We start from the raw sequence: 19,182 nt of genomic DNA on the forward strand, positions 1-19,182 counted from the left end.
TTTGGGAAGCAATGATCTAACATTACTCTGAGAGCTCTGAAATGAGATGAGATCAAACACAGACTAATCATTTTGATCCTTGGCTTACTAATCCCATCTCCCTTTATCAAACCAACCACAAGCCTGTCCCTCTGTCTCACTGCTAATTCACACAAGCCTTACTGGTTTATGTATGCACTACATTGTCCTGTTTTATGGGTATATTTACATGAATGAACCCAAACGAAATACTGGGAGGTAGCGGAGCAAAATGATTAAAAGGTATGCATTCTACCACTTTCTAGCAGAATAACCTTGGGAAAGTTTCTTAACGTTTCTGTGTCTCAGCTTACGTATGTGCAAAATGGGATAATAAGCCAAAGTTGATGTAAGGATAAAGTAGATACATAATATATCTAACTTATAACAGAGGCTAACAGATAGTGCTACATAAACAATATCAATTATAATTACAATAAGACAAAAAAAACTATTGAAAAATATGATAGACTCTAAAATCAATATAAAAAGAAACCAAAATGAATTATGTGATTTACAATACTCTCCAATAGTTACAGTAAGACAAAACTATAAAGACTAAGTCCTGAGAGAAAATCTATCTTTGGATCATCATAAAGTTGAACGTATGATATGGTAAAAATCCTCAACACCATACCTAGGGCAAATAGACAATAAAAAATTCTGAGCGCTTCTAAAGAACAAGCACCATTGTGAATACCATAGAGTATCCAAAGTAGAAAAACCCATAGTCCCAGAATTCAACAGATTATACACTAACAAGGAAGAGATACTACATAGGCATATGATTATGTAAAACAAGGCATAATGTAACTACCCAAAAGAGTAATTAAATTCAATAGAACTTCAAAAACAGAAGACTACACTTGAGAAAAATCAGTAACAATGTCTTTTGGATCCTTTCTCTCCTTCTACACAAAATCCAAAGGCCAATAAGGAACCAGGAGGAACACATACAGGTCCCCATGCCTATGGCTTCTTCTCTGGTCCCTATCAATTTTCACCTGGAATTTTAAGACGCTACTTTTGCATTCTCTTTGAGATCTTAATGTTTTTCTTGAGAGATGCATGGCATTCTCATCTCCTTTTAGGTGCTCCAACTAATATGCCTCCTCACTCTTTGAAGCTCCAGAAGACCCTTCTCACCTCATAGGACATAGAACAGTGTTTCAGGTGCAGAGGAAAAGCAATTCCTGACCTGAGTAATTATGAATACCCCCAGGCTATAAAACTTTGTGAAACTGAGATTAAAACAGTTGTTCTTAAACTTTTGAAGAGCACAGACCACTGTGAGACTATAATAAAAATTTGAACCTCTTCCCAGAAAAATCTACATATCCAAGAAATTTGCACAAAATTTCAGAGTTCAAAATACCCCTCTCCTCTTGATTAAGAAATCTTGTCTTAAAAGTATCACACTCTATTGTGTTAAAGTCCATTAGTCTGATTTTTATTAGCTTTTTATAATCAAGTTCTGATTATATGACCACACAACCACTACAACTTGGGTGAGGGTTAAGGAATTCACAAAAAATGACTGTGAAATAAGTTAGTAAAGGAGCTCAATCTCGAAAGACTCAAAAGAAGATCTATGGATTATTTACCCAATGATGATTCACCCCTACCCACCACCGCTTACCCCCCCAAACATACTTACCACTGTGCAAAATTACTACTTGGAAAGAATCTATAGGAAACTGGCCTTAAATTGACCACAGGCCATTTCAATGGTTCTAGAACTAATTCTATAATAGGTAGCAAAGAATTTGCATAACGAAGGGAAATACATGTCTGATGAGCAGTTTTTAGTTTTGGCTCTCTGGTTTGACAATGTATTTTTATAGAAATCCTCAGAGATCACCATTAGCTGAATCCTGTCAAGTTAGATAGGCTTAACGTTCTTCATTAAGTTTAATTAACAGCTGCTCATTGAGCACCCACTGTGTGCAAGTAGACAACATAACCACCATGACGCTGTAGATGCTAAGAATAGAGTGGTATAATTCTGCCAGTGCTGAGAGGTAATTGCTCTTATATACAGGAGCTGCCTCTGGACATTCAAAGAGCCATTTTTTAAATCTCTTAATTCTTCATATAGTCTTTCAAGTCTAAATTCTCTAAACTCAGTTCATGTAACTTTCAAATAGAAGTCCTTGCTTGAGGCTTTTTACAAATGAGTTAATAGAAAAGACACTGCTTAGATGTTAAAGATAAGCATAGTTAAATCCTAAAAGAACCTGTCAAAATAATTTTTATGGAAAGAAAGCATTTATTAATAAAGACCTTTATTATATTTGGGCTTACCCCTTTATCTTCTTTTGAAATGACCCATTGTACAGTTTACTATAGGAAATTAGAGAGAAAACATTAATTCCATATGTCTCTTGTAAGGCTGAATTATCTGACTTAGGGAGTCTAAAAGAGACCCAGAAGGACCAAAAATTATAGGCAACAAATGTAGAGGGATAAATCCAATCTAATATATAATATAAATTTGTCCCCATTAAAACTCCTTTACAGTTTGAACGATTACCATTCTTTTTCTTCTCTGCATTAACTTACTAATAAAGTTAAGAGGAATTACACTCATCTCAATGCCAACTTGCAGCTACAACTTAATATGTTAATGAAGCTTTGTATGCAAGGAAGAAAATTCATTTTATACAGCTTTATTGGATTATTTTGGAAACTAGGGAATGATAGAGAAAGAAGACCTGATAATGACATGAATTACAGGGTACGGGGAAAAAAAAAAAAACCTAATTGATATAGCATCTTTCTTTCTAGAAACCTATAGAGATTTTCATATAAATTCTTATTTATTCCAAAACAGATATGACAATAGGAGAGACATATCTACATTTTACTGATAGAATAACTGAATTTCAAGAGGTACAGTTGAACACAATAGTCTTATAGTCCAAGAGTTGCATGGAGTCCATAAGGGAAAAAAAGAACCAAATATAATTCTTGTCTCTCAGATATTTATAATCTTAAAACAAAATTCACAAGATAAACAAATAAGACAGGAGCTCTGAATATAAAGACAAATTAAAGACAAAATAAGAGAAATACAATGTAATATGAAGGTGCCAGAGAGGAAGCTATTTCGTTCAGTGAGGCCATATCTTGGTAGGTCAGGAACTGAAGAGAGGTATTTCTTTTATTTTTTTTAAAGATTTATTTATGCATACGAGAACTTGGGTGTAGGTCAAAGGTGTAGAGGGATGAGAGGATTCACTAGAAACAGAGTAGGGAGCAGAACAGGGGGATCTACTGAAATACACTGCTGAGGGGAGCAGCAGGTGAGCAAGGAGATGTCTGCTGCGCCATGTGGGTAGTTCCCTGGCTAAGGATTGAACTCATGCAGTGGCTGCGGACAGCTTCATAGGTTGCAACTTAACCCCTTGCGCCACCAGGGAGGCCCCAGAGCGATTTCTCTTGTATACAATTTTTTTTGTGACAAATCTTTATTTTCCCAATGTTAGCATCTTAAATTACCACATTGCATTTGTCAAAACTAAAATACCAACATTATTAGTAAATACACTCGACTTTATTCAGTCATATCAGTCTTTCCACTCTGGTCTCCCATTGGTTACAAGGCCTCATGTGGGAGGTATAGTAATTTTATAGCAAAAGGGATAGGAAAAAAAACAGGTTCTTTCAATAAGAAACTGGTAGAGAAGTGGATAACCATTTAGAGAATTTTCTCACATATGAAAATTTTAGATGGATTAAGTATCTTTTATCCAAAATTTTATTTTTCTATGTAATGCAAGTGTTGATCACTTTTACTCCAGCCTTCTAAGATCACCTTTTCCTTAATAGTTTAGGTCTTTATCACATATGATGTATTAACACAGTCATCCTTAGTGTCTTCTAGTTTGTGACAGTTTCTCAGTCTTTTCTTGTTTTCCATAATCTTGACAATTTTGAGGGGCACTGGTCAGACATTTTGCACAATGCCTTTAATTTTTTTTTTAATTTTTTAAAAAAGTTTATTTCCCTGGCTGGGGATCGAACTCACACCCAATGGCAGGTGATAGCTTGATAGAGCCGCATCTTTAACCCCTGCGTCATTAGGGAGGCCCTGACGAGAGGTATTTCTGACTAAAATATAGCACTATGCAGGGAAGTCATGGCCTATGGGGAAGGGGTAGGGAAAGAGTTCTGATAATAATCTAGTTTAAGTGTAGTATAAGTTCCATAAAGGGAAATACTGGGAAAAGACAAAACATAATAGGTCACTAGTAAGCAATGCAAATTTGATGAAGAGACAAATGTGACTGGATATATACACTTTAGAAAGATTAATCTGGCAGGAGTTTGCAGGGTAAGTAATAGAGAGTGAGAGACTGAAGAAAAATCTTAAGTGAAATATAAGAGATGAATTAATTATAAACCTAAAGCCAGGTTCAATCCAAAAACCAAAAAGGTAACCATTAAGAGTAGAAACAACCAAAAAATGGAAAAGACAACCTAGAGAATGAGAGAAAATGTTTGTTAACCATAAATCTGATAAATGATTAATATCCAAAAATATAAAGAACTCATACAACATAACAACAACAAAAACATAGACAACCAAATTAAAAAATGGACAAAGGAACTAAATAGACATTTTTCCAAAGACATACAAACAGCAACTGATACAGGAAAAGGTGAGCAACAACACTAATCATTGGGGAAATGCAAGTCAAAACCACAGTGAGATAGTACCTCACATACGTTAGAATCACTCAACAAAAAGAAAACAGATTAGTGTTGTCAGGGGAATGGAAAAAAGGGAACCCTTGCACTGTTGGTGGGAGTCACTCTGGAAAGCAAAATGGAAATTAAAAAAACAGGATATGCCATAAGATCTAGCAATTCTGCTTCTGGATCTATTTCTGAAGAACTAAAATAGCTATCTCAAAGAGATACCTGCACTCCCATGTTCAATGCAGCATTATTTACAGTAGTCAAGAGAGGGAAACAATCTAATCCATCAATGATGAATGAATAAAGATTTGGTATAAGTTGTATGTATGCATATAGATGGAATATTTTATACACAATGGAATATTATTCAGTCATGGGAAAGGAAATTCTGCCATTTGTGACAAACTTTGATGAACCTTGAAGGAATTATCCTGAATGAAATAAGATAGACAGAGAAAGACTAATACTGCATGATTATCACTTACATGTGAAATCCCAAGTCAAACTCAGAGAAACAGAGGTTACCAGAGGCTGGGGAGGGGGAAATGGAGAGATTTTGGTGAAAGGGTAAAAGTTAGTTATAAAATTAACAAAATTACATGATTAACAATTCTGGAACTCTAATGTTCAACATGGTGATCGTAACTAATAATATTTTATTATATGATTGAAAGTTGCTAAAAGAGTTAATCTGAAATGTTTCCACAGCAAAAAGAAATACCCCTAAAAATCAACAAGCAACTATAAACCAGAAACACACTATGGGGGTGGGGGGGTAGGGGGTGGAGGGGGTGGGGAGTGGAAGGGGTGGGAATTGTATGGGGAATATAACCAAGATGAAAATGCATACATTGTGCAAAAATGAAAAATGATGTAAAAATATATATAAAATAAAATTAAAAAATAATAAAGAATAAAAAAAGTGAAATAAAGTCTTAAAGGTAAAGCAAAAAAGGCAAAAAAAGAAATACTCATAATTAAGTGAAGAGATGAAAATGTTAGCTAATGCTATGGTGACAATCATTCTGAAATATATAAATGTATCAAGTCAATGTGTATATAAACTTAGACTATATGTCAATTACATTGAATAAAACTGGAGAAAAGATTTTATATTTTTCCGATTATTGGTAAATAACTTTTCAATGTATTTGCTATGATAATTTGGGATTCAAATTATCCCAACTTGAATGTCAAATGTAATATCATATATTTTGCTTCTTTCTGTGAATCTGTACTAGATGCTTTTAAAGTCAAGAAACAAGAATACTTTAGTTGATGTATACTACATGTAACTCCATGAAGAAAATGTCAAATGTTCAATTAAAAGGACCATCAACACTAACACTTAAGAGTTAATTCTAGAAACATCAATTCCAAAGAACACCTGCACCCCTATGTTTATAGCAGCACTATTTACAATAGCTAAGCTTTGGAAACAGCCCAAATGCCCAAAAATAGATGACTGGATCAAGAAGATGTGGTACATATATACCATGGAATATTACTCAGCATTCAAAAAAGATAAACACATGCAATTTGCAGCAACATGGATGGCGCTGGAAGGGATCATGCTCAGTGAAATAAGCCAAAAAGAAAAAGAAAAATACCGGATGGTCTCACTCATAGCAGGAATCTAGAAAACTTAAATAAGGGACCAGGAAAATGAATAACTATAAGAAAGTGAAAATCAAAATCAACAAAAACTATGAACCAGAGACACTTTTTGGGGGGGGGGGCGGGAGGGGAGGGATTGGGGTCAGAATGGGGGGATTGCAATTGTATGGGGAATATAAAAATAAAATTTATTAATTAAAAAAAAAAGAGTTAATTCTGACTAAATGAAACCAGATTGATATGAAACATCTTCTGCACCATCTTATACCAGATTAAAGACATGACAAAAATAGAATACTATAAAATCTAGGGTGATGATATTTGTAATGGATAGCAGCTATAATTCATGTAATCAATACTGCCGAGAGAACACCAAACAAATTAGCCTTGTCTAAGGCTAATTTACAAGGTGCCTTTCATAGAGTCCTGGTCAGTTTTTACTTAAATACCAAAATCAAGACTTTTCAAGCCACCTCTTCAATGTTCACACTTCATCTCTTCTACTGTTCTTCCTCCATTCCAGTCCTCAAAACTTTTTAGCTAGTTTAGTAACTCAGTTTTCAATCTGAACTCCTGTCTCCCAAATTCCAGTTCTCTAACCCATTGTTTGCATTTACAATGGTTCATACTGAGTCCCTTGAAGTTCCCCCTCAGTCTTACAATTTTGTTATTTGTCCTGCAAAGTCCCTCAAGGTTGTAGCTTTCAAATTTGTTTAACCACAACCATTTGTTTAACAATAAAAAATTATATATAAAATGCGATACACATGTGTACATACTCACACGCACACTTCACACAGAATAGTAATCACAGTATCCACACACTTTGATATTTTCTATTTTCTTCTAGTCTATTTCATCTAAAGAAAAAAAATGGTTGAGACCCACTTAAATGAGTTTGGAAAATACCACCTCATGGTACATTTGCCCACAATTTAAAATGCTCAATCTTTCCAGATTTCTTTCCTACTCATACTTAAGCTATGAGCTGTAGCCAAACTGAACCACATAGGATTTCCCTTATGTATTCATGATTTCCTACTTCTGTGACTTTGGCTAAGCTCTACCCTTAGTTTGCAACATTCTCTTGGCCATTCTGTCATCTCCGTTTCTCAAAATCCAAACAACTTTCAAGGAAATCAAGTGCAATTTCCCCCACAAGGGTTGTCCTGACTCTTCAATCCAGGGAGCACTGCTCTACCCTGAATCCCTTCACCCCTTTAATGATGCACTCTAATGGCAAATCTACTGTGCATTATTTTCTTGTGTATATGTCTTATTTCCTCAGATTCATGAAGGCAGAGACTTAATGTGTCACACTGCTTTTACTTCACAGCACGGTACAGTACTGGAACATCAGAAGTACTCAATAAATGTTCACCAAATGAAAGGTAAGAAAAGTCTATTAATGATAGGATATAGGTTAAAGTTGATAGGAAAACTCAAGACATCTTTTTAATTTATTCAGTTTTTTTTTTTTTTCTCAAATCAGCATGTCACAAAATAAGTCACTGTTAAGTCATCTCTTATCAATAAAAACTCTGGGTACTTATTGATATTTCTTCTTATATTACTTTTTATGTATTTACAATGTAGGCACTATGAGTTTGGTGAATAATAATGTTCCCAATTTAAAAGGGAAAAAAGATATAAAAGATCAGTTTCACATATTGGTGTGTGACCACCAGTAAAGAGTTGCCCCCCCCCCAAATAAGGACAACAACAAAGGAATTGACAAGTAAATCATACTTGTCAATCTTGGCAGTATATCTCATTCATTATTAGAGACTATAATAAAGTCTCTAAATTAACAGACTATAATAAAGATAAGGTAGACTATAGGCATAGAAATGAAAGAGTAGGATAGAAACATATAAACATATAGTGTCTGACACAACACAACTCCAGAAGCAGACATCTACAGAAGGTTTCTTAGAAAAATAAATGGTAACATAGTCAGGGGAAAAAAAAAAAAAGAAAAAGAGCAAAAGTCAACAGCACACAGATACCACAGGTTGAAAAGCACAAAGAAAGATACTTTGAATGACTAGTCAACATACCCAACACAATTTAAAATATATAGCGAAAATGATAAGATAGGAAGAAATCTATAGTTCATAGAAGAAAGGAAGAGAAGAACATAAAAGTAAGTCAATTGGTGACTTTACGACTTTACGGGGAGGCAGAATATATATAGGAGTATGTGCAATATATACACACCATCATTGAAACCCAGTGGAGAAAGTTCAAGGTTGAGGAGACAGGATGATAGTTATGCCAGAAAGAGAGAATCACGTTTCCTAGGCTTTAGGGGACATCTATAAAAACTCTACATCTGTGATAAGTTTATAAACTGTAAAAACTGGTATGATCCAACATTTTATTTCCAGACAGACCATCCATCATGTGCTTTCACATGCATACTTGACTTTATCATCTGAACAGACCAGAGAATGCATAGCCTCTAAGCCACACCTGGTAATGCAACTGACACTGGTCTGTTTTAATTCCAACTCTTCCTGTTTGGAGTCCAGAATCAGCATTAGAAAGCTGTTTCTTGTGCCAGGGGACCAGGTTTAATGTCCAAAATCTTGGGAATTAAGAGGGCTTAAGGCAAGCTGTGCAGTGCTGAACAGCCAGGAGCAATCTGTACAAGGCGACATGCCTGTTTAATTAGCACTATGTCTGGGTCTTCCCTGTAAAGCCTAAGGCCATTTTATATGTTCCTCCCATTTCCAGTCCTTTAGATTTGCTTCAGAGCCACCCAGTGATCTAGGATTTCTCCCCAAGATCCAAAGTGAAAGAGAGACACAAAGTAAATTTCTACTAAAATAAACTAAGATTACAGACACCAGAAATAACTTGAAAAACTGTCCACTCAGCATTTTTATAAAATATTCTGTAGGTGGACATTATTCTTGATCAATTTAATGGATACACTGCCAAATCTCATAGGATACCTTACTCTGAGATGTTTCATGATGATACGCATTTCACTTAAAATTCTAATAGAAAAAAGATAATAAAGTGAAGTTATCAATGGTTCTATTATCATATTTTGTAACAATGCTGTGACTCGCCTGTATTAGATCAGTGATTAAATAAAAAAATTAATTTGCTTAAATTTTGAACTAAATTAATTTGTTCGACAATCCTTTAATAGTCATCCACTTGCTGAGAAACTGCCGGCCACTAGCGATATAAAAAAAGAGGAAAACTGAATATGTCTTTGAGGGGCTCACAACATAGCAAGAGAGACAGCACATAAGCAATCCTAATGTCCTGAGAACCATTATGTAGGTATAGACAAGCTGACATGGAAGAAAAAAGAAGATAAACTGGAGCTGATTTCTTAGAAGGGTATGGCATGAGAAGGGGTTTTTCAAGAGGACAAAGAGAGAAGGGTAGAGAAAGGCACAAGCTAAGACGCAGACATACAAAGCAACCTCCTAGAAATGTAATCAGTTCCTTATAACTTGAACTCAGAAGTTTGTGTGGGAATAACAGGATCTGACTGGTAGGAATGCAAGGACCTCCTTTAAAAGATACCGTGTCGGGCTGATCTGTTCCGACTATGTGTTAATAGTGGGTTAAATATTTATGCGAGTCAGCTGATGACAATTTGGTTGAAAGGCTGGATAAAGCACAGGGCAAGACTGAAGTCAAGTTAGCCGGTTAGGAGACCCTGTCAGTACAGGTGAAAAACGGGCAATGGTGGTAATGAAGCCAAAGGATTAGATTTCAGAAATCACAGAGGTAATAGCAATAGGTCCTAGAAATCAAATGGCGGTGGTTGTGGTAGAATGGACTGAGAAAAAAGTGGAAATCTAATTAGTAGTGAGACAAACGTTAGACTTTAGTGATGGGTGAGTGATGATGTTTCTAACTACAAGGGAAATACAAGAAAATGAGAAATGTGTGCAGAAAGAGAACAAATTTTGAACTTACTAAGTTCGAACTTACACGTTACTGAGTTCACCGTACCTAGAGATCTACTGTGGAGAAATCATGAGCAACTAGAGACACTGGTCCTAAAGAATAAGCTCACTGTGTGGCTTCAGTGCTCAACTATTTTAAAAAGAAAACAAGAAAGGGAAGGGAGGAGGGAAGCGGAAGGGAGAAGGATGGGCAGGGGGAAGACTGGGAGGGACACAAGAGGAGAACCATTTATTTATTTATTTTTTAAAGATTTATTTTTATTTATTTATACAAGCACTGGGTACAGTCTGAAGCGCGGGAGGGTGAGAGAATTCACCAGAGCCAGAGCAGGGAGCAGAGCAGGCAGAAGGACCAAAGTACACTGCTGAGGGGAGCAGCGGGCGGCAGGAGAGGTCTGCACGCCATGTGGGACCCTCCTCCGGTGGCCCGGGAACAGCCGGGGATCGAACCAGGGCTGCAGAGGCTGTGCCACCAGGGAGGCCCAAGAGGAGAACCATTAGAACGGTTCCCAAGTTTGTGAGCAGTCGTACCTGTTTTTTCTCAGGAGACTTGCTGCTTCTTGCTCCCCTGCCACAGTTCACCCTGCTACCAGTAGCCATCTGGTTTATATGTGGGGGTTCACCCTCCCCACAGTGGGTTATGCTGGTCCCACAGAATTACAGTATGTGTGAGTCCAGCAATCATGCCTCCATCCCTTGCACTCAGGAGTGGCACTTGATCTCAGTCTGCCCAATCAGAGAAATCTTCTCCCAACAAGGACTGGCTCAAGGATGAGACACATCGGGCCAGCGAATGATGATAAAACATAATTAAATTTTCCTTTGAGCTATTTAAAGCTTCTAGTTAGAAGGTGCTTCTCTGACTGTATTTGCATCAGGAACATCTTCTAAAAACACGGGTCCTCGCTGAGACCAGAATCAACAGAAAGTGGAGACAAGAGATAGAAGCAGGGGAAAAGGACTTTGATTAGATAATTTGTATTCTGTATTAGTTTACCTGAAGCCAAACTTATATTTAGATTATAGTTAATAATTATTCTCCATAGAGACAGACTGCTTATGTTTTCTGTAGTAACTATTACACTGCTTACTTGACTTAAAGAGAAAACACACAGAATTTTTAAATTACCATATTTTCAGGAAATAATATAGGTTATCTCAGAATGGTGGTTTCCAGAAGGGGGGAGGGGAGGAGGGGGACACTCGGTGGCTGGTAGAGAGTGACTGAACCGTTTATGGTTGTGGGCTAGAAGGGGTGATGTATACAGCTGCTAAAGTGAGAAAACTACACAGTGTTGTAAATGGTTACGACAATAAGAAGGTAACATATTCAGGTCATCTATATGGCAAATTAATCCAGCTGAGAATCAGAAAGTGGCATTATAATATTAAAGACACTGTAAAGAATAAATGAAAGACTAGTGATATGAAAACCAGGTAATTTGCAAATAACTATGGGTGGATGGATGGATGGGTGATAGAGATATAGACAGAAATACATATCTATCATAACTGAACTTAGGGAATTCAGATCTCTCACACACACACACACACACACACACTCACACACACACACACACAAACACCTACCTGTCATAATTACCTGGTAATCAATGAGCTATAAAGGATAATAATTGCATCTATTGTCATTACTTTTGCAAAAGTTAGGAAACTTATAACTCTGTAAACTCTTTCAATTCCTTCCTGATTATTTTCTACAGTTAGTTGACTCTTTGCAAAAAAGAACATCTCCTACTTAAAAATTAGTTCTCATATTTGGGGGTAGAAAGAGCTTCAAAAACAAAAGATTGAATGTGAAAGTCACACAACTGCAATCTATTATAAATAAATGTTTAAAATGAAAATGAATCTAAATGCTTTCAATGCTCTATAAATATTCAAAGGATTAAAAAAATGCAGTTCCATCATTTTTTTAGAAAGAGTGAAGTCAAACTTAAAGAAGTATAGCCCTTCAAGATTTGTTTGTTCTATAATTACTCAATTATTCATTAGAATCTGTAAGACCTCTATTAGAATCTTTGCATAAATGGATTTAACTATAAAAGCCTCACTATACAATCTCTTCCATAAAGGTAATATATTTCTGATATTTATGTCCTTACAATATCCAATATTAGAATTAGTATTTCCACACAGAAAAAGACAGAACTATTTAGTCCCAGACAACTTCATAACATCTCTTTCAACTATAGTAATTATCATGTATGAACTTCCAAAGCAAAGTTGTCAAGAGTTAACATTAGCAATAATTTATGTCATAACTGACTGTTACTATAAAGATAATGGCAAACCATCCATTTCTATAAAGACAGCATGGATCGAAAGGGAAATTTCTTCTTAATTACTACTAATCTACCCATTTTTAATTAAATTGATTTGTAATTTATTACTTTCCCTTTCCTGGAAGGTTGTTATTATGATAAAGCCTCTCTAAAGTTATCTGTTATCAGTAACTTTCAAGCAACCCAGTTAACTTCTAGTGTGAGTTCCACCATTTTGTAATAATGGTTAATGCTAAAAACTCACTTGGTTTCTTTGTACCCTGACGATAGAATTTTAAAAATGAAGGCTTTTCACTCAAAGTAAACTATCAAAATCATACAGTTGTCTGCATGAAGAGAAGACCATTAAAAGTGGGACTCTTTTATGCCTTCCCCTTTTCTTTGATTATCAAACTAGTTGTTCTTAGTAGGTGTCTTCCCCAAGGGAGGAAACTGATTTTCTGTGACGAGTATCTATTTCTTATGCTATCCACAACTAAACAGTAAATTGAAACAAGTCAAAATGTTTCCCTGTAAGTTTCTTTTTTAATAGGTAAATAAATATGAAAACATTCTCACATACCAAGAAATATTTTAATAAAGGACACTGTAGAAAATTTATATATATATGCTTCATACATTTTTGAATCAAAATCCTTCATTGACATCAAGCTATGATCAGCATCAAATTTAAAGTATAGCATTGAAGTAGCTATGACTAGCAAATTTTACCACATAGGCTCAGGATATAAGTTAAGAAAGGCCGAACTTCTCTGAAATAAGATACTGAAATGCAGTATTTCTTGGGAGAGGAAGAGACAAAAATCTTTTTTTTCCTTTGTGAAGAAACGTTAACACAACCAGGAAATATTGGCTTCAATTCTCTGTTTCATCAGATACACCTTATATGAATTGACTGTAGCTGAGTAGATAAAATTCATATTTAAGAAAAAAAAAATACTGAACTGTATTCAAATAATTGGCTATAATGAGAATGAAAAGGTAATTGCATAATATAAAGTAATCTACTAATTAACATTTACTGGGATATAGTACTTACTAGATATATAAGCCCCACACTTTCTGTCCTAAATTTTGTCTAGAGAAATTAACAATGAATGCACAATGGCTGTCAAACTCTTATATCCAGTGATGTTAACATTTAATTCATACCTCTTGTAATAGATTTAAGCAAGGCGAAGTCTCTCACTTTCTTTGAATGTATTCAAATTTTATGGTATTAGAAAGGCCCTGGTACCTCCCTGGTGGCGCAGTGGTTGAGCGCTGGGCTGCGAAGCTGCCCGCAAGCCTCTGCAGCACCTGTTCGATCCCCGGCCACCAGCGAGGGTCCCACATGGCGCGCAGACCTCTCCTGCTGCCTGCTGCTCCCCTCAGCAGTGTACTTTGTCAGTCTACCTGCTCTGCTCTCCGCTCTGATTCTGGTGAATTCTCTCACCCTCCCACGCTTCTGACTGTACCCAGTGCTTGCATAAATAAATAAATAAATCTTTAAAAAAAAAAAAAAAAAAAAAGGCCTTGGTAGAGCTCCATGTCTACAGTCAGCCCTCACCATCAATCACTATTACCTTGACTCTGCTTTATTCTTCTTCAAATTATCCTCTACCACCAAGTATATTATTATTTATTTACTTGATTACTGTCTCTCTCCTTCCACTAGAAAGTAGTGCCAATAGAACAGGATTTTGTCAGATCTGTTCATTTCCCTATCTACATTGTCTAGAACCATATGCCAAGCCCACTAATGGACATTCAAAATGTATTTGTTAAAAAAAAGATTGAATGTTATTTAGCTCCAATACCGTAAGGAAAAGAAAGCTTTGTTAAATATTATTTGACAATCCTGGGTCCCAAACTATACCCAAATTTAACATAAAGGTACAGTAATAGTAAAATATCCTTTCAAAAAACAGTTGGGCTATTACAAAATAAGCCAGTAATATAACTTACTAAGCTATATACTAAATTCAGTCAATGTAATTGGTCATTCTGCATACCTTAACAAGTTTCAAAAGCTCATAGAGATCTTCCACCTCATCACCTTCACATTTGGTGTACACTTGTCCTGTATCCACGCTGCTTCCTCTTATGGTCCGGCGATAGAGGGGAAGAGCCATTGCTTCTGCATACAGATCAATGGCATGATGACCCACAGTCTGATACATGTAGCTATCCAGTTCATCGGACCCCACTGCAACAATTAAAATGGAAATAATCAGCAAAATAAAGTGAAAAAGGCACTGGACTTGAAAATTCATCTAGTTTTTACGGCTTGCAGAGCAGTCAACACCCAACTTAAAATTTACTATACCTTGCTGCATTTATGAAGTGCAATATAATCTAAGAGTTGTACATTTGTCCATTTGCCATTCAGTTCATATTAGCTCAGTCAACTCTATTGCGAATTACAAATATAATTATATATAAATTTTAAAAACTACGTGCAACAAGCATTTAAAGGGAGCATAATATATCCAATAAATTGTGAAGTTTATTCAATTAAATATTTTATTGCATTAATCTTTTTTTCAAATCATTCAAGGTTATTCACAAATTTTCAAAACTACATGCAACAAGCATTTAAAGGGAGTGTAATATATCCAATAAATTGTGAAGAGTTTATTCAATTAAATATTTTATTGCATTAATCTTTTTTCAAATCATTCAAGGTTATTCACAAAGTCAAGTGGACCCCCATAGAAGAAACCCTTAATTAAATATTGATTTAGTTAATGTGACAAGTATTTGTAAGAAAAAAATTTAGAAGCTCTTGATTTTTATATGTGGTACTTCAATATAACATAGGACATGTGAATTCAATATTGTTAGAGCAGTTACAATCACATAGTGAAACACGGTAAGTTAATTAGTAACACAATCACTTGTCACAAGATTTTGCAAATGTTAAATGGGTAAAATATTCAAAACCTGCCCTGTATCCATGCTGCTTTCTCTTATGGTCTAGCTATAGATTTGTCCGTGATACAAATGAACTTAGAAATATTCTGAAGTGGCTTTTTGAGCTTGTAACTTTACTTTTTGAAAAAAGAATCACTACACTCACCACAACATTTATTTATAACAGATTTTTAGAAAGGTTACAAAACAATTTGACTTATAGATACCCTAACTATGTATGTATGCACATATGCCAAGTCAGCCCAAGCTTTCCAATGAATGTGAAAATATCCCATCAAAAGGCATTAAGGAAGATATTGTGAGGACCCCATTAAAAATCAAAACCATCACCATACACCATTACATATTGGCTCACAGATTTCTGAACTCACACATTAGACTGGCTGCCATGTATTCACATTATTGTTATAAACGTGTCTACTCATGGTCCCAAGAGAAAGCAGAGATACCATCAGTCACCTGAAAGCCTTTCAGTCTACCCTTATCTCAAAGTCAAGACGTTAGATCTTTAAATGTATTAGTTTTAAAGGCTATTGATAAACTGAATGCATATGTTTAAGGAACTTGGAACTTCTTAGCAAGAAACATCCTGATATTAACATAATAGTTAAAACATTTTACTGATTTCAAAAACCTAGAAGACAATTTTCCTTTAAGGCTCCATTTAGTCCCAACCACAATATAACATTTATTAATGGAAGTTAGAGAGCAACAATGGTATGAGATCAAATAAAACCAAAAGGCTCCACAGTTGCCTGAAGCACTTCAATTAGCATGCCACAAAAGCTCCTACTACAAATAAAAAAAGATGGTTTTGTGAATTTTATGACAAATTCATGATGTCCTAACTAACCACTGACTGAAAACCCTAACCTACTTTGCTGTATACTTCAGTCCTCTCTACAAGTCATTCCGTTTACATGTTGGGGGAGAAGTCAATCAATGAATCATTCAATAATCACCAACTTCCTGCTGACTTTAATCAAGATTAGCTAAACCCTCTCCATCCCCCAACCTGCAGCCATCTCTTCTCTTCTACAGTTACCACAGATTCAGATATTTTCCAGCATTTACTTCACAATGTTCCAATTCCATTTACTATTAAATTTTTTCTCACTAATATTCTAAATAAAGATCTTTATTCCACTGTGAGATATAATTTAAAGATAGACTTGCTTGGCATCTTACCCACCTTGTGAACTATGCCCATATGGAAGATCACACATGAGCAATTCAGTACCAGGGAACTATAATATTTAATACAGAAAAGGTAAAGATAATATAGAAAGTCGAAGGAGGGAAAATATATCACATGTATATTATGTGTTATAAAACATTTGCTTTTTAAATATCAAGACCTCTCAAAACAGCTTAAAAAACCCATTTGCTTGACTGACCACAGTGAGGAGGGAATTTTTTTTTTCCTTTGATAGGGAACAAAACCGTACAAGGAGATCCTGCTGCTTCTTTGTTCCTATTCACTTTTACTCAGAGTTTTCTCTTTATTATTTAAAGTCAGAACAGATCATTTCCCAAACACTTCTCTCCTATGTAAACAATTATTATTCATCATTAGAAACCTGTGTAAATCCTAAAGTGGTGGGTTTACCCCTGACCCTTTACAGGGACTGTACCATGTCTTGTTATAAAATATTTATAATGTCTAACCACCTCACACCTATGACAGCGGCCCAATCCCAAAGACCAGAAACAACAAGTGGTGACGAGGGTGTGGAGAAAAAGGAACCCTCATACATTACTGGTGACTGATCCGTTTGTTATGGAAATCAGTATGGAGGTTCCTCAAAATATTAAAAATAAATATACAATGTGATCTAGCAATGTCACTCAGAGGTATTACCTGAAAACAGAAACACTAATTCAAGGATATATGCATGCCTATTTCATTGTAACACTATTTACAATGGTCAAGTTATGGAAACAACCTAAATGCCCATCAACAGAGCAGTGAATTAAGAAGATGTGGTACATATAGACAATGGAATAAAAATATAAACACTTACCATTTGAGACAACTGGAAGGAATAATGCTAAGTGAAATTGGAGAAAGACAAATACTGGATGATTTCATTCATATGTGGAGTATAGAGGGGAGGAACTGACAAACCTAAACCAAAACAAAACTTAGAAATCTGATTATCCAATTGAGGGTATTAGAAGAAGCGGAAGGGGGCTGGAGGAACATGTGAGGGAAGAGGCCCAATGGTCTAGTGTAAATCTCTATGGGTGCTTTGATGGTGGTGGTGGGGTGGGGTAGTAATATACACCTGAAGAGATGTGAACCTATACTAAAGCACATTCAGTATTGTTAACCAATATTACCTCAATAAAGAAAAAAACTTCTAGTATTTTCCACTTCACTTCCATCATAACTTGGGTCTTAACTATAGAAGGATAGCAATTTCAAGTATGTAACTGAAATAACTGCTTGCTATTTCAGGGCTCATTCTAGTTAGTTCACTACATATCTGCCCACCAATAACTTTGAATGATTAATGTTTTCACGTATGTAACACATTTAATTCATTCAAAATAACAGTAGAGCAAAAGCATGGAGGCTAAAAAGATGGGGATGGCAAAGTGATCTTCCTGGAAGAGCCATATGGAGAAGCATTGAAGAAGTTTCAAAATTTGACAAGGGTTAAACTCTGCCCATCACATTTTAGCAATTAATATCTAAGGTTATACAGGTATAACTAAGTGTATAAAAATAAAGCTGGTCAATACATTTCTTTTTTTCAAAGTTATAATTGGGAAAAGTTGTAGCTAAGTGTGGTGATAAGCATGACACTGATTGTGGTAATCATTTTACAGTATATCCATACATCAAATCACTATGTGTACACCTAAAACTAATAGTGTTAAATATCAACTACATCTCAATTTTTAGAAAAAGGTATTATTGTAGGTTGAATTATGTCCCTCCTAAATTCTTATGTTCAAAAACTTGCATCCAGTACCTCAGAAATGTGACCTTATTTGGAATCAGAGTCAACATAAGCGTAATTGTTAGCATGCGGTCAAATCATCCAATAGGACTAGTGTCATAAAAGGGGGAAATCTGGATATAAACATGGACAAGGGGGGGAGATTTCCCAACTGAGGAAACTGTATTGGGGAGAAAACTGAAAAAAGTACCTAAAATGAGGTCTGTGCATTGTTTGAAGATGTTCTTGTTACCACAAATAAAAAGTAAAAATGCATTGTGTTAGGCCTCTAGAGTCTCACACATTTAGCCTACATGTTAAGATGGCTAAACTGGATCCTTCTAACAATAAAATTCATATATATCACTTACCAATATTTGTCTTAATTCCTAAGCTTCTTGAGGCAGGAGACTGTATCTTATTTACCTAGAGATGGCCTGTATATATAGGGAATATGCTGTGTTCTGCTGCCATGGCAGTGCCCTCTGAAGTAGTACGGTTCAAGTCTCAGCTCTCCAAGTTTGTTTTAGCTATTTTACATTGGACAAACTTATAAAACTCAGAGCTTCAGTATCTCTGTCTAATAAAACTCTTATCTAAGTGTTTTTATGAGGATTAAAGGATATGTAAGTGAAAACACTTAGTATAAAACCTTACAACTAATAGGTGCTAAATAAATATTGGCGCCTTTGTCTTTGCCTACCACGTACAATAGAACATAATTATAAAATTGTAGTT

At 35.4% G+C, this 19,182-nt stretch overlaps 1 protein-coding gene and 1 long non-coding RNA gene across 14 annotated transcripts in view; one reads left to right on the forward strand and one right to left on the reverse strand.

Moving 5' to 3' along the window:
• Window positions 1–7,780, forward strand: part of LOC119238453 (uncharacterized) — a 444,593-nt gene extending 436,813 nt beyond the window's left edge. For both annotated transcript variants that reach the window (XR_008553776.1, XR_008553777.1), the window contains one exon: window positions 7,676–7,780. This is a non-coding gene — a long non-coding RNA (uncharacterized LOC119238453). The remainder of the gene's footprint in view (window positions 1–7,675) is intronic.
• The window catches only part of DPH6 (diphthamine biosynthesis 6), a 260,459-nt gene that overhangs the window by 237,767 nt on the left and 3,510 nt on the right, over window positions 1–19,182 (reverse strand). For 9 of the 12 annotated variants that reach the window (XM_054700305.1, XM_054700307.1, XM_054700301.1 and 6 more), the window contains exons 3-4: window positions 17,521–17,547; window positions 14,575–14,768 (exon numbers count right to left, since the gene is read on the reverse strand). In XM_054700305.1, coding sequence (XP_054556280.1) covers window positions 14,575–14,768; window positions 17,521–17,547 — 221 coding nt within the window. The remainder of the gene's footprint in view (window positions 1–14,574; window positions 14,769–17,520; window positions 17,548–19,182) is intronic. The other 3 variants (XM_054700310.1, XM_037502173.2, XM_037502175.1) reach the window with 1 other exon arrangement.

The sequence above is a fragment of the Talpa occidentalis genome, unplaced genomic scaffold (assembly GCF_014898055.3).
Source record: "Talpa occidentalis isolate TD23 unplaced genomic scaffold, MPIMG_talOcc4v2.1 talOcc4.11, whole genome shotgun sequence".
In the NCBI taxonomy this organism is placed as follows: Eukaryota; Metazoa; Chordata; class Mammalia; order Eulipotyphla; family Talpidae; genus Talpa; species Talpa occidentalis.